Raw genomic sequence first — 15,853 nt, 5'->3', positions numbered from 1 at the left:
AGGTTTCAGATTAAAGCTGAAGAGAGTCCTCGGACGTGGTGAACATGATCTTGCTGTCTGCTGGTCGTTCTCGAGTCTCAGCTCAGAGGCAGTGCAGAGTCGGTCTGAGCGGCAGTTTGAGTCACATGCTGATGTCTGAGCGTTTCAAAGGTTCGTGTAGAGGCAGCAAAGCCTGTCACAGACAGACTGACATGAATACTTGAAGCTGGGCGCAGAGGCTTTTTAAAAAAATCTTTGGGCTCTAAGCTCAGTTTGATGCCTCCCTCAAACGCCCACCAAAGACATCGAAACAGATGCTGTGTCAGTTTTATGGGAGTAGCAACAAGAAAGAGCTGATCCTTTAATTTTTGTTCACCTACACTCAAAATAATCATGCTGACCACTTCCAAAAATAGCGAATCAAAGGTCACACCGTGCATCTGCTGTTCTCTCTCTCTCTCGCTCTCTCTTTAGTGACACATATCTCTGCACAGATGACATGTTTTTTCATACAGCGGACATGAAAATGATCCAGTTAGTTCTTTGTGTATTATATTGCCCCCTTGAGGACTGACAATGATCACTTCCACCTAAAAGTCTTCAGAGGTCCACTGGATTCAAACCAAGCACCAAATAAATTCTGCAACTTTACCTATAAGCCCTTTCTTTAGATTAGGAAAGGTTTAGGACACCGTGCTTCGACCAGCTGCGATAGAAAGCTTTTCATATATATGTTGATTTAACAGTCATGTTTGCAGTTCAGATAGTTAGGTTAGGATGGATGGTTGCATGGTTGGATAGTTGCATGGTTGGATGGTTAGGTGGATGGTTGAATGGATGAATGGATGGTTGGATGGATAGTTGGACAGTTGGATGGTTGGTTGGATAGTTGGATGGTTAGGTGGATGGTTGGTTGGATAGTTAGGTGGATGGTTGGATGGTTGGTTGGATGGTTAGTTGGATGGTTGGTTGGATAGTTTCATGGTTGGATGGTTAGGTGGATGGTTGGATGGATGGTTGGATGGTTAGTTGGATGGTTGGTTGGATAGTTTCATGGTTGGATGGTTAGGTGGATGGTTGGATGGAAAGTTGGATGGTTGGATGGTTAGGTGGATGGTTGGTTGGATAGTTGCATGGTTAGGTGGATGGTTAGTTGGATGGTTGGTTGGATAGTTTCATGGTTGGATGGTTAGGTGGATGGTTGGTTGGATAGTTGGATGGTTGGATGGATAGTTGGACGGTTGGTTGGATAGTTGGATGGTTAGGTGGATGGTTGGTTGACTAGGTGGATGGTTAGTTGGATGGTTGGTTGGATAGTTTCATGGTTGGTTGGATGGTTAGGTGGATGGTTGGATGGTTGGTTGGATAGTTGGATGGTTAGGTGGATGGTTGGTTGACTAGGTGGATGGTTGGTTGGATAGTTGGATGGTTGGATGGATGGTTAGATGGTTAGTTGGATGGTTGGTTGGATGGTTGGATGGATGGTTGGATGAATTGATGCTTGGAGATAAAACAAACAACAAAGATCCAAAGCAGCGTTTGCTTTTGGAAGCTGTTGCTGTGAACCTACAAGCTGCAGGTAAAGAAGCTCCCAGAGCAAGAGGAACAGGCAACACTGAAACTGTGCAACCAGAATGTGTCACGGCCAGGCGGATCAGCTGCACGCTGATCAGCACTCTCTCTTCCTCTCTCTCTCCTCTTCTCTCTAAGGTGATCAGCACTTAAGCCAGGAGGTGACTGCTGTTCGTCGCTGGATCGTTGTCTACCACGCGTTAGTGAAGCCAAGCTACAGCAAGTTAGTTAAGAGTGTTTTCCTGTGTGTGCGTCGTACTTAACCCTGTCTCCCTGTCTACAGAGCTCCCTGGATTTTCCCCCCGTGTGATTCCCGTGTGGCAGTGTCGGAGTGTGAGCCTGTGATCGTGTGAGTGGATATTCTGAAGAACGCGTGCTTTCCCCTGGACTTCCCTGGAGACCCCTTCTCCCCTCACTCAGCTGTATATAGCACCCCCCCGCACATTCTTGTATATACACCTGGTGCATTGTAAATAAACCCTTCTTGTGAGCATCAGAACAGGAGTCCTGCGCTTGAGTCCTCCTCCAAACCGTAACAATAACGATCCAGCCATCATGGACTCAGCGGACTCAAATCCCACCCAGCAACCCGTCCTCACCCCGGAGGCAATTCTGGAACGCCACGAACACATGCTCTGGCACATAAATCAACAACTGGCTGCACTCACTCAAGTCCTAGCTCAACATCTACCGTTGGTAAGCCCACCCTCACCTCCTCCGTCTGTTTCCCCTCAGCTATCGGCCCCGAATCCATCTGCAGCCGCTCCACCTGTTCCCCCTGCACCGGCTTCCACTGAACCTCCAGAGCGATCGTTACCGGCGCCGGAGCCCTTCTCGGGTGAGTTCAATAAATGTGGTGGATTTTTGACTCAGATCACGCTGCAATTCCGTCAGTTACGAAGAACGTATGAGACAGACGGGGCCAGAATCGCCTTTATGGTTCAACTGTTACGTGGGCAGGCATTAAACTGGGCGCAAGCCGTTTTAAGAACAGCCCCTGAGATTTCTTACGAGGACTTTCTCACCAAATTTAAAAGTGTTTTTGAGAGGGGCACCGGAGCGGAGGCGGCCGCCCACAGACTGTTAAATTTGAAGCAGGGGAGGCGGAGTATGGCGGAGTTTTCGGTCGAATTCTGGACCTTGGCCGAAGAGACTGGGTGGGGGCAGTCGGCATTGATAAGTACTCTCTTGAATAATGTTTGTGATGAGTTAAAGAGAGAATTGATGATGAGGGATGTTCCTAAGACCCTGTCTGATGTGATTACGCTATGTGTGAAGATAGATGAGCACCTACGGGCGCGCCGGGGAACCGGAAACTACACTTCCCAGAGGCCCCCGGGGCGCATGGAGACGATGTCAGGGGGAGGCGCGCTTAGCGGCAGCCACGCATCGGACAGCATGGAGGAAGGTGAACAGCCCATGCAACTGGGCCGCTCCAGACTGTCACCCGAGGAGCGGTATCGTCGCTGGAGAGCCGGTGAGTGCTTTTATTGTGGCCGCAAGGGCCATATTGCCATGGATTGCCCGGCTCGGCCAAAAGACAGCGCCCGCCAGTAGTGAGGAGTGTACGGGTGGGCGAGGTCACCTGTTCTCAGTTACCTCCTCGTCTCATGATTGCAGCTAAGCTAACGGTTCGTCTCAAGACTCATTCTCTCGACGCTCTGATCGATTCCGGGGCAGAACAGAATTTTATTGATGCCTTGCTGGCGCTCAAATTAGGTTTTATCACGGAGCCTCTGTCTCATTCACTCCAAGTCACAGCCCTTAGTGGCCAGCGTCTTCCGGACATTACTCATGTCACAGAACCGGTTTCCCTGACTCTTTCTGGCAATCATGTTGAAGCCATACAGTTGTATGTCTTTAAAGCCCCGCTCACGCCACTAGTCTTAGGCTATCCCTGGCTATGTTTACATAACCCTGTGATTGATTGGAGGAAGGAAAGTATTTCGGGGTGGGGGGAGGAGTGTCACATGTCCTGTTTAAAAGCCGCCACCCCCGCCATGAACCTATCACCCAGTAAAACTATTTCGGAACCGCCTGATCTGTCCTCCATACCATCTGTTTATCATGACCTGGCGCAAGTGTTTTGTAAAGATAAGGCACGCTCCCTCCCTCCTCACCGGCCGTATGATTGTGGGATTGACCTCCTCCCAGGCGCGCCACTCCCGACCAGTAGGTTGTACAGCCTGTCTCGACCGGAGCGGGAAAGCATGGAAAAATACATCAATGAGTCACTTGCCGCCGGTCTCATTCGCCCCTCGTCCTCACCTGTTGCCGCTGGTTTCTTTTTTGTCACCAAGAAAGATAAGAGTCTACGGCCCTGTATTGACTATCGCGGTCTCAACTCCATCACAGTTAAAAACAAGTATCCCCTCCCTCTGCTAAGTTCCGCGTTCGAGCTTCTCCAGGGTGCCACCATTTTCACAAAGTTGGACCTGCGCAACGCCTACCATCTGGTGAGGATTAGGGAGGGAGACGAGTGGAAGACGGCTTTCAATACTCACCTGGGCCATTTTGAATATCTTGTAATGCCTTTCGGTCTCACCAATGCTCGAGCTGTGTTTCAGGCTCTTGTGAATGATGTGCTCCGAGATTTCATCGACCATTTCGTTTTCATCTACTTGGACGACATCCTCATCTTCTCCCGCTCCGTCGCCGACCACCAACGCCATGTCAGGCAAGTCCTTCAGCGTCTCCTCGAAAACCGTCTCTTTGTTAAAGGGGAGAAGTGTGAGTTTCATGTCTCAACTGTTGCCTTCCTGGGCCACGTCATCGATCATGGTAACCTCAAAACTGATCCTGCAAAAGTTCAGGCCGTTGTTGACTGGCCGACCCCTTCCAACCGTAGACAGCTTCAAAGCTTCCTGGGGTTTGCCAACTTTTATCGTCGCTTTGTTCGCGACTACAGTAAACTTGCCCTGCCTCTGACCCGTCTTACTTCTCCCAAGGTTCCCTTCCGCTGGGATGAGCTGGCTCGACGAGCATTCGCCCATCTGAAGGACCGCTTTGCCTCGGCGCCCATTCTCGTCCAACCTGATCTCGACCTGCAGTTCATTGTGGAGGTGGACGCCTCGGACGCTGGAGTGGGGCGGTGCTTTCCCAGCGGCAAGGAGGTAAGCTGCACCCCTGTGCCTACTTTTCACGCCGTCTCTCCTCCGCAGAGAGCAACTATGATGTGGGAGATCGAGAACTACTAGCCATCAAGCTAGCCCTGGAGGAGTGGCGCCATTGGCTTGAGGGCGCTGCCCAGCCGTTCGCGGTCTGGACCGATCACAAGAACCTGGAGTACATTCGAGCAGCAAAACGCCTCAACGCCAGGCAAGCCAGGTGGGCCCTGTTTTTTACTAGATTTCAGTTCACGATCACTTACAGACCCGGTTCCCGTAATGTCAAGCCAGACGCCCTCTCACGCCAATTTGCCGCCTCCGAAGACGCAGCTCGGGACTCTCCCATTCTACCGCCCACCTGTGTAATCGGGGCTCTGACCTGGGAGATCGAGTCGGCCATTCGAGAGGCTCAACGGACAGAACCAGACCCCGGAACGGGACCTCCAGGGTTGCTCTTCGTCCCCTCCTCTGTAAGGTCACGAGTGTTACATTGGGCTCATACGGCCAAGTTCACCTGCCACCCAGGGGTCCACCGCACTATTACCTTCCTTCAACGTTTCACCTGGTGGCCTTCCCTTGCCAAAGACGTCCGCGAGTATATTTCCGCATGCTCGACCTGCGCTCAAAACAAGAGCGTCCATCAACCACCGTCTGGCCTCCTCCAACCTCTGCCGACTCCGAGTCGCCCCTGGTCGCACATCGCTGTTGACTTCATCACTGGTCTGCCCGTCTCATCAGGTAACACTGTCATTTTCACCATTGTGGACCGTTTCTCCAAAGCTGCTCATTTTGTCGCCCTCCCTAAGCTCCCCACCGCTCTAGAGACCGCCCGGCTACTCACGGACCACGTTTTTCGCCTCCATGGAATCCCCACGGACATTGTGTCAGACAGAGGACCGCAGTTTACGTCACGTGTCTGGAAGGAGTTCTGCAGTGCCCTCGGAGCTCAGGTCAGTCTCTCCTCTGGCTTCCACCCACAGACCAATGGCCAAACGGAGCGTGCCAATCAGGAGCTCGAAGCGGCTCTCCGGTGCCTGGTATCCACTAACCAGTCAACTTGGAGCGAGCAACTGTCATGGATTGAGTATGCTCATAACAGCCTTACCTCCTCTGCCACCGGTGTGTCCCCTTTCGAGGCGTCCATGGGCTACCAACCGCCACTCTTCCCAGCCGTCGAAGGTGAGCACTTTGTTCCCTCCGTCCAACAGCATCTTCGGAGGTGTCGGCGCGCCTGGAGAGTGACTCGGGCCGCCCTTCTCCGCACGGTGGAACGCAATAGGCGCCTGGTGGATCGCCACCGGACCCCTGCTCCCACCTACGCACCTGGACAAAAGGTTTGGCTGTCCACCAGATTCGTCCCACTCAGGTCTGAATCCAAGAAACTGTCTCCCACTTTCATTGGTCCCTTTGAAATCGACTCTGTGATTAACCCTGTCTCTGTCCGCCTCAAACTGCCCCGGAATATGAAGATCCATAACACCTTTCACGTGTCACAAGTGAAGCCGTGCCTCTCTAGTCCTCTGTCCTCCACGGTATGGTGCGGGCGTTCCATGCGGCTCACCCTGACAAGCCTGGGGGTCGCCGGGAGGCTCCCGTCGGGGGGGGGGGGGGGGGTACTGTCACGGCCAGGCGGATCAGCTGCACGCTGATCAGCACTCTCTCTTCCTCTCTCTCTCCTCTTCTCTCTCGCCGGGGCGGAACTCACTGTGGGTTCACGCCCTCGGCCCACGCCCTCGGGAGATGAGACACCTGGGTCTCGTTAAGGTGATCAGCACTTAAGCCAGGAGGTGACTGCTGTTCGTCGCTGGATCGTTGTCTACCACGCGTTAGTGAAGCCAAGCTACAGCAAGTTAGTTAAGAGTGTTTTCCTGTGTGTGCGTCGTACTTAACCCTGTCTCCCTGTCTACAGAGCTCCCTGGATTTTCCCCCCGTGTGATTCCCGTGTGGCAGTGTCGGAGTGTGAGCCTGTGATCGTGTGAGTGGATATTCTGAAGAACGCGTGCTTTCCCCTGGACTTCCCTGGAGACCCCTTCTCCCCTCACTCAGCTGTATATAGCACCCCCCCGCACATTCTTGTATATACACCTGGTGCATTGTAAATAAACCCTTCTTGTGAGCATCAGAACAGGAGTCCTGCGCTTGAGTCCTCCTCCAAACCGTAACAGAATGAGGTTCCTACAACTTGGAACTAAAGAACACACAGTTAATATCATTGATGGAAACAGGCCTCAGAAGCAAGACCCAACCAAGTGAAGCCTACTCTCCAGGAAGTAGACATATCATTATCCTAGTGTAAAGAGAAGACTTCCTGAAAGAAGAGTGTCCTACAGTTTGACAGATGAAAGTAAAACCATCCAGCAGAATAAATAGAATAAAGCAAAACAACTTTAAGGTTTTGAGTGGATCATGATCAGAGTTACAGAAAATCATTCCAATGACACTGAGTCACTGCTGTTTATAGATGAAAGGAGTGAGTGTAGTTAGAGTGCATTCAGATTACCTTTAGCTGCTCTGATACAGCGCAGGGAATAATAATTTCATCTCCTGCTGAATCTGTTTTTTTCTCTAATTTTTATGGTAGTTTTATTTTAACGGTGTGATACAGATACAATCAAAAATCCAGAAAAAACCCCCACATCACATAAAAGTTATAAATTGCTTTTAATGTCATTGAGTCAAAGACGTATTTGATCTCCAAGCAAAACATGAGTACTTGGTGGAGAAACAGCTGCTTCTGCACAGGGGTGTGATGTTTCTTGTAGTGGGTCTCCAGATTTGCTCACATCTCGGGGGGGAGACAGGGTCAACTTGTCTTTACAGAAACTCTCTGAATCCTTTAGGTTTCTTGGTTGCTGCTTGGAAACTCGAAGCTTCAGCTCCATGCACAGATCTTCTTTAGGACTGAGCTCTGGGGACTGGGTTAGTGGTAATATTCTTCTTTAGCCACTCCTTTGTTCCCTTAGTCGTATGTTTGTGTCATTTTTATGCTGGTGAATAAAACCAACCACTATCCATCTTCAGTGTTCTGGCTGATGGTACATGGCCTTGTCAATTGGCTCCTCAATGTGGTGAAGTCACCCTGCAACCTTACCATGTCTCTTCATCCAAACTCAGCGGGTAGAGTTGATGCCAAAGAGCTTGATTTTGGTTTCATCTGACCGCAGCACTTTCTCCGAAGCCTTCTCCGAATCGTTTAGATGGTCACTGATAGACGTAAGACAGGCCTGTACATGTGCCGTCTTGAGTGTGGGTACTGCAAGACTTTAGTCAATTATGGTGCAGTGTGTTACCAATGATGTTCTTGGCCTTCAGATCATTACCAGATCCTCCTGTGTAGTTTTGGGCAGATCCACCACCCATAAGATGAGATCTTGGATGGAGCTCCAGAGTATGATGTTCATTTTATATTTATTCCACATCTTCACATGTTGGCACCACTGCACATATAAATATAAATTTGCTGCACATGTTGTTATTGTCAGTATTGCATGTTGTCTATTCTGTAACATACGCTGAGAGCAAAGACATGCTCAGAGCCCAGTTCCTTGGTCAATAATAAACTCTCATTTCTACATTTCTCAATCAAAGGAATTTGGAAAGAAAAGCGTCTGGACTTCTTTGAGTTGCTTGAAGACGTTTCACCTCTCATCCGAGAAGCTTCTTCAGTTCTAAGGTCAAATGGCCGAGAGTCCCAGATTTAAACCCAGTGGGAGTATCCCCCCAAAGAGGGACAAAGGACCCCCTGGTGATCCTCTAATCACATGAGCCAAGGTGTGAAAGCGGGTGTGGTACCTAATCAGCCAGGGTTTCGGGTGAGCTCATTGTGAAACCTGGCTCCACCTTGTCATGTGAATTCCTGAGGTCAGATGGCCCAGGATATGTAGCCGGTGTATCAGAGAAACTCGGGAGAGTTTTCTCCAAGCATGACATCCCAGTGTACTTCAGACCCAGCAACACACTCAGACACAAACTGGTTCACCCGAAAGACAAAACTCCAAAACACAGACTGAACAATGTGGTGTATGCTGTACAGTGCAGTGAGGAATGCCCAGACCTCTACATCGGAGAGACCAAACAGCGACTTCACAAGCGCATGGCACAACATAGAAGAGCCACCTCCACAGGACAAGACTCAGCAGTCCACCTGCATCTTAAGGATAAAGGTCACTCTTTCGAGGATGCCAATGTTCACATATTGGACAGAGAGGACAGATGGTTTGAAAGAGGAGTGAAAGAGGCCATCTATGTCCACTGTGAGCGACCATCTTTGAACAGAGGTGGTGGTTTACGACACCAACTGTCTGCCATCTATAATCCAGTTTTGAGTTCCCTCCCCAGACGCCTTAACGCCCACTCACATCCTGGGCCATCTGACCTCAGGAAATCACATGACAAGGTGGGGCCAGGTTTCACAATGAGCTCACCCGAAACCCTGGCTGATTAGGTACCACACCCGCTTTCACACCTTGGCTCATGTGATTAGAGGATCACCAGGGGGTCCTTTGTCCCTCTTTGGGGGGGAAACTCCCACTGGGTTTAAATCTGGGACTCTCGGCCATTTGACCTTAGAACTGAAGAAGCTTCTCGGATGAGAGGTGAAACGTCTTCAAGCAACTCAAAGAAGTCCAGACGCTTTTCTTTGCAAACTCCTTTGACTACGATGACCTGGATGACTGAGAACCTTCACAGACATACATTTCTCAATAATCCATCAACAGCTGTCACCAGTGAGCTGTCACGTTCTTACTGGGTTTCGTCTGCAATCTTCTCCCTGATGTCCTTTAACAGCTCTTTGGTCTTCTCCGTGGCTCCGAGGTTAGAATGGATCAAACTGATTCTGTGGACAAGTGTGTGTTATACACACCAATAGTGATTTGGGATCAGGAGTATCTGTAAGTGACTGATTGATTGAAGTCTGTGTGCCACATGGGTTAACAGGCAGTCTGTAGGAACCTGAATTCTGGTTGGTTTATTTCACTCACTGACATCAAGTCATTATATAATTTTTATCGAATGCCTTTCCTCCATCAAAATGAAACTACCATAAAAATCTGTCTGTGAAGGTTCTCAGTCATCCAGGTCATCGTAGTCTTTCCAAGATCCTTAGACTACCATAAAAATCAGAGACTGTTCATTTTTCTGCAAGTGAGCAAACGTACAAACTCAGCAGGGATTAAATACTTATTTCCTCCACTGTATGTGCTGAGAAGCATTTGAGGATGTCTACCAGGTGCTGAGACGTCGTGTGAGGGCAGTTTCAAAGCTGTGATATTATCTCAGTTCTTCAGAAGCTTTGAGCAGTGCGGCTTTCAGGGCGACCCCACATATACTGTGTTATGTAAGGGATAATGTACAGTGAAGTCAAGGTCACACTGTGAAGAGGATTAGTTTGAAATCATAATCCATCTTAAGGAACCAAATATATTGTAAGAAGACCCGATGCACGCACATCATACAGCCGGACAGTTTTCTAAGCAGCAAACGTCAGTCGAGCAACCAGTGACTAATAATCACTTCTACATACGCTAACCAAATATTTCCAGAAGATTCATCAACAAAGTAGATCAATAATCAGCAAAATAAATAAATCATGTGAAACCAAATGGCTGATAATTGAGATTCTACGTTTGTCGAGTTACTCAGCTTGAACAGAAACCGACCAACACGTTGGGGCCACAGGCTCTTTCCCACCATCCCAGATGAGTCTGTTTATTTCTTTGTTTATTGTACTGTTACTGTTAGATGTTACCTGAGGGTCATATTGGAGTCTCCACCTTTCTCACAGGTCATCATTTTCTTTTTCCAGACTTCACAAAAGTTAGCACAAAGCCACAGAAAACATGGAAACCTCTTCAATATGACAGCTAAACAGAAACAGAGGTCATTTCTCAGCAGCTGTTTCATAAACTGAAATAAACTTGGTGTGTGTGGCACTCTATCGAGAAGCTGTTAACGATGAAGCGTGAGTTGAGCACATTTTTCCAATCAGTGCTTAGATCAGGTGACCAGCAGGCTTCGTTAAAAAAATTAAGCCAGCGTGAACGTGCCCAAGCCTGCAGCTCCTTTAAAGGCCACTCAGTCATGTTAAAATGTCCAACCATTTGGCTGCTGTATGGCTAACAGCTCCAGTTTTGGTGCACAGTGAAATTCTGTGTCCTAAAGATGGTGTGGAGTCTCCTTTTATTCAGGTTATAGGTTTCCATTATAGTTCATTTATAGTTTGATTTTTCTTTTGGCCAATGAGAATCTCTCCTGGCTAATACATCAGTGCACAAATGAACTCAGATCTAAATGCTCGGACTCACTCGGGTACTTGATGCATTCACTGTAAGCCTGGATCAGTACAGCGAGACGCTGCCAGATCTGATCACTCTGTGTAACCTTTGGCTTCCGCCTGGCCCCGGCTCAGCGATGAAGAATCATTATCGTGAGTTTATCTACTGCACGTAAAACAAACGTACCTTTCCACATCCGTAACCTGACAGCAGCAGCTCCCCCAGCCCCACAAACAGACAACAGCAGCTGACAATGTGCAGCAAGCCAACTGCTGGGACACAAGGGAGCAATTAAACTGATCACTTAATACCTGATAATCTGCACGACCTGTCGCAAATGATTAACATCGCACAGAGGCCGGGCGCCAGCGAGGACACGCTAACACTGCTGCAGAGCCTCTGGACCACCATCGCCTACACCTACGCACCTCATCTGTAGCTTTAGCTGCAGAAGAAAAAACTTTCCACTTAAACCTGCAGTTTAGTTTAGTGGCTGCATCATTGAAACTGAAAGAGATGTCCCCGAGGATTTGTGCTGTTATGTAGATATTAAACAGATCCATGTTTCACAGTTTCACACGACCTTTTTCTACTTTTAGTAACTGGTCATTAATGAAATAATGGAACTTTCACCAGTTTAATGTTGTTGGTTTAAAGGGATCCATTCAAAGCTAACAAAGTTTTACCTTAACTGAGCCCACCTCAGGGCCTTTGTCCACAGGCAGCTGTTTTCGCACAGATGACTGAATGTTTTACCTGATGGTAGGTTAAAGTCTTCTAGCACTTCCTTCACAGTCTTCATCAGCTCTTTGTCCACTTGGGAAAAATGTGTGTTCCTGGAGTGGTTGTGGATGGTTTCAGGAGGCTGTTGGGTGAGATCGGTTGCACCAAAAACCTGGTTGCAACTGCTTTGATCAGAGGCAGACTGCTGCCAGCAGCTGAAGTTTTTAATGGACGATGCAGACCTTTCTGCAAAATATTACCATTTACACTCTGAGGAAAAGTGTAACTTGAAAACATGCAGTGGTGGAAAGGTGGAACTTTTACTTTGAAGGGGAAAGGTCTCCAGTTTGCGTCAGCATTTTCACAGTGTCACTAGCGCTTGGTGAATTATTCTTCCACGTGAGCAACATGTGATGCTGATTCTGCTAGAGACCAAAGCAGCACTGTGCACCTCTTTGCAACCAGCTGGAGAGTTACACCAACTTGTATCTGACACCTTAAATCCAAAAACCAATGAGGACTGAGAACTGAAAGGTAAAAATCGCCGAATTCTTATTTGTCTTCTTCTTGATTAGCTGCATCCTTGGACTGCATGATTTCATCACACAGACTAATTCCACTTAGTGAAGTCTCCTCCAAAGTTTGGGAAAATGACCTCAGCTGGTTTAAGTTTAGATGTTATTGCTGCTGTGAAGTCGGACATTTAAACTGAACATCCTTTATGTGGACATTAAAAGAATTGCAGTTTCTGGCTCACTTCATTTTTCAGCCCTTGAAGTTGCTGCTTGAGCGTAACCCCACCAACAGCTTTGAATGCCAGGATTTAATTTCATTCAAATGTTCCAGCAAAGAGAGGATAACATGAAAATGAAGGAAGTTAGCTCAGGTTTGAATATTTGCTTTCAGTGTTGTGTTAAATATCTGTGCAGCCAAATGAACAGATAACTTCTTTTATTGAGTCCAAACTGATGAAAATGCACGCTGATCCGTGAGCTATGCAAATCTGCAGAGAGCTGCACAGCGTGAGGATTACTGTTTGGTGTTTGCATATTTAATCTGTTCCTGTCTGTTTGCCGTCTTTCTCTGTATGTTCAAGTATCAAATAAAAACACGAGAGGGGGAACACAAAGAGGAGACTCCCTGCGGTGAAGCGCAGCAGATGTGTTCACCGGCATGAGTGATGGGGATGGATCCATACGCTGACAGGTTATTACCAGACACAGGAAGCTGTGCAGGAAACCCGAGCTGCTGGTTCACGTTTCACTTTCATGTCTCATTCACAGCCAGTACATAAAAGGAAGTAATGGAGGTTTATCGTGGAGTGTGTTTGTTTGATTTCCAGGAGTCATGCTGTTTAATACAGTCAAGCTGAATACTTCATAACACTTGGAAAACTGCAGTTCCTGTTTTGTTTTGTCCAACATTCATATCGCTGAATCAGGATACGGGGAGACACCAAAACAGTGAACACGTCAATATGTTTCCAGCACCTTGTTGAATCTGTGCCATGGAGAGTTAATGCAGTTCTGTAGCCCTAAAACTGGACCTAACATGCTGTGTATAATAACGGTGAGTCTACATTAGAGCTGCTTAAAGGTGCTCAGATGACTGAAGCAGAAAGTTTACATTTGTAAAGCTGCGTCTGAACAAAGCAAGCATCTGCGTCTGCAGCAAACAAGACCAGAGTGGAGATGTTTGTCCTTAATGCACAGCAGCATGTTTGGATAAAACCAAACCTCATACCGACCGTGAGCACGGTGGTGGAGGGATGATGATCTGAGTGCACCGTAAACTTCTCTGTATACCAAAGTATTCTAGAGCCAGTGTGAGGCCGTCTGTCCCACAGCTGAAACTTGGACCAAACTGGGTCATCAACAGCACAGCAGCAGATTTCCAACAGAACAACTGAAAAAGAAAAGAATGGAGCTGCTGCAGAGCTCAGAGAGCTGTGCATGAATGAATGCTGCAAACCTCAATGAAATGAAGCAACACTGCAAAGAAGAGTGGACCAAAACTCCTCCACAACCCCCTGGTGTACTGATGAGATCACACAGAAACTATCACTGCAACGTGTTACTGTTGAATCATGGGATGGACTCAGTTTTTCACAGGACAGCAGACTGTGAAGAGTTTCTTTCTCTGAGGAATGTAGTTCCTCTCTGTGGAGACCTGGTGTTGTACTGTCATTGTTCTCTCAAATACTGTAATATACTATCAGTCGATCTGAGCTAACCAGGTGATATCCATGTGTTTACACCTAACCTGGCTAGTCTGTCCATCAGCAGCAGCTCCCTTTACAGCCGTGCATTTTTATTTCTTTCTAAACCCAGAACATGTTTGTTGTTTACTTCAGTTCCAGCTAAAATAATGGAGGTTAACAACGTTCATCCAGAGGAGGCAAACCGAAGCTTTCTGTAGGTGAAAACGTGGAACGACTGTCACTGGATGTCTTTTCATCAGGGTCACTCATGGTTTGGTGGTTTGATCCCTCGATGTTCCACTCTGCATGCCAAAGTGTCCTTGGGCCAGACACTGAACCCTGATGGACTCATCGCAGTGTGACTGTGAATGTGTGCCTGCATGTTTTAGACAAGACATCGATTCAAATGTGCGTGAGAGAAGTACTAAGGATCAGTTAGAGTAGAAAAACATTACATAAGGACCGATCCTGAGGCACGTGAGCGTGCTGATCCCTGGACCTCTCTTCACCCCACTGCGGAGGTAGACCGGCAGGAGGTCCGGACTAATTCCTGACCCTATGTCAACTTTTAATGCCTTTAATTTAAATTATCCTTCCACAACTACAGCTGATATGATTGTTTTCCTATAATCAAGCAGCTGTCGTGTTGGAGGGGTGATGACGCGTTAAGTTGTAAGTCTGCGACCTGAGGGATGGTTGTCAGAGATGGACCATTTTATAGTAGCAGCCCATAATCTCAGAGTCCGTGCAGGTATTCGTTTGTTCATTTTAGAATAAATTCTCTGGTTTGAGCTTCTCGGCTGTTATTAACGCACGTTTTGTTAAACTGTGCAGTTCTAACTTGGCCTATCGAAAGCTTTCACGCATGCAAAGACATGCAAAGACGAGTAACAACAACAGAGAAAATTCACAGGATTAAAACATCATCTGTACTTGCAGCCAAACTTAGGTTCTCATAAGCTAAGAGTTCATTCTGCTCGCTCTTTCACCCAATGACAGCAGTACTGTTTTATCTGAAATGTGTGACCTTCAGGTGCAACATGAGTAAATCGGAGCACTGGGTTAAAAAAGTATGTGCCACTAAAATCTGGTGGAAGGCAAAACATTAGAATAAGAATGGAAATCTGTGCGGAGCAGCGAGCGCTGCATTGTCCTTTAAAGCGTCTCTGACCCAGAACTGCGTACAAGCATGTGGACTTAAACTCCGCGGCATCTGGCGCCAAGCAGCCTGTAAACCTGCTTCACCTCTGAAGTCTGCGACCCACATGAGCAGAGAGCGAGAACGAGGCAGAAAAACAAAAGCACTGAAGCATGTACAGGAGACAAGTTTCTCTATTAAAACAAAAAAAGAGAGAGGATGGAGGAGGAGGAGGAGCAGAGGAAGAATTAGCTTACCAGTAGAGTAGAGACAGCCCATCGAATCGCTCAGCGTCCTGGGGGAGGAATGGCATCGCACGATGGCCTCAGACAAACAAATAAAGAGCTCTCACACAAACACACACACAAAGAAAAAAACAGGAGTGAGACGGGCGGCTGAGAGGAGGAGACGATGAGATGAGAAGAGACGGCGGCGGCGGTTCAAACCGGGACGGTGTGTGTGTGACCGCACAGAGAGGAGAGGAATGGAAATCCGCCTAGACAGGGAGAGACACGCTTACCTTTACTCACTAATCCGCGCTGATACCCGTCCCTCACACACACACACACACACACACACACTAACCAAACTTTAAAGTTTCCTTCAGCTGCAGGATGAGAGCATTAAACAGGAGATTAAATGTGTTGAAATGTAGCCTCTGTGGGTGAAGATCACCTGTAAGCAGAGACAGGAAGTTCAGTTCAGGCTCACATTTAACCTCCAGACAAATGCTGGAGACTAAGAGACCCGGTAGGATGCTCTCCTGGTTCATACGTCATCACAAAGTTTGATCTCTTTAAACCACTGCAGCTGAAATCTATGCAGCTGCTTACATCAAACTAAAGTGTCAGACGTGCTT

At 47.8% G+C, this 15,853-nt stretch overlaps 1 protein-coding gene across 2 annotated transcripts in view; it reads right to left on the bottom strand.

Annotated features, from left to right (window-relative positions):
* stxbp4 (syntaxin binding protein 4) overlaps positions 1-15,542 on the bottom strand; it is a 47,554-nt gene extending 32,012 nt beyond the window's left edge. Inside the window, exon 1 of one of the 2 annotated variants that reach the window (XM_025909902.1) lies at positions 15,252-15,542. In XM_025909902.1, coding sequence (XP_025765687.1) covers positions 15,252-15,307 — 56 coding nt within the window. In that variant the 5' untranslated portion in view covers positions 15,308-15,542. The remainder of the gene's footprint in view (positions 1-15,251) is intronic. The other variant, XM_013273974.3, reaches the window with a different exon arrangement.
* Positions 15,543-15,853: the final 311 nt, after the last annotated feature.

This window comes from Oreochromis niloticus, linkage group LG8 (assembly GCF_001858045.2).
Source record: "Oreochromis niloticus isolate F11D_XX linkage group LG8, O_niloticus_UMD_NMBU, whole genome shotgun sequence".
NCBI classification, from domain to species: Eukaryota; Metazoa; Chordata; class Actinopteri; order Cichliformes; family Cichlidae; genus Oreochromis; species Oreochromis niloticus.
The sequence above is the reverse complement of the archived record's forward strand: the minus strand, read 5'-3'. Positions and strand labels throughout refer to the sequence as shown.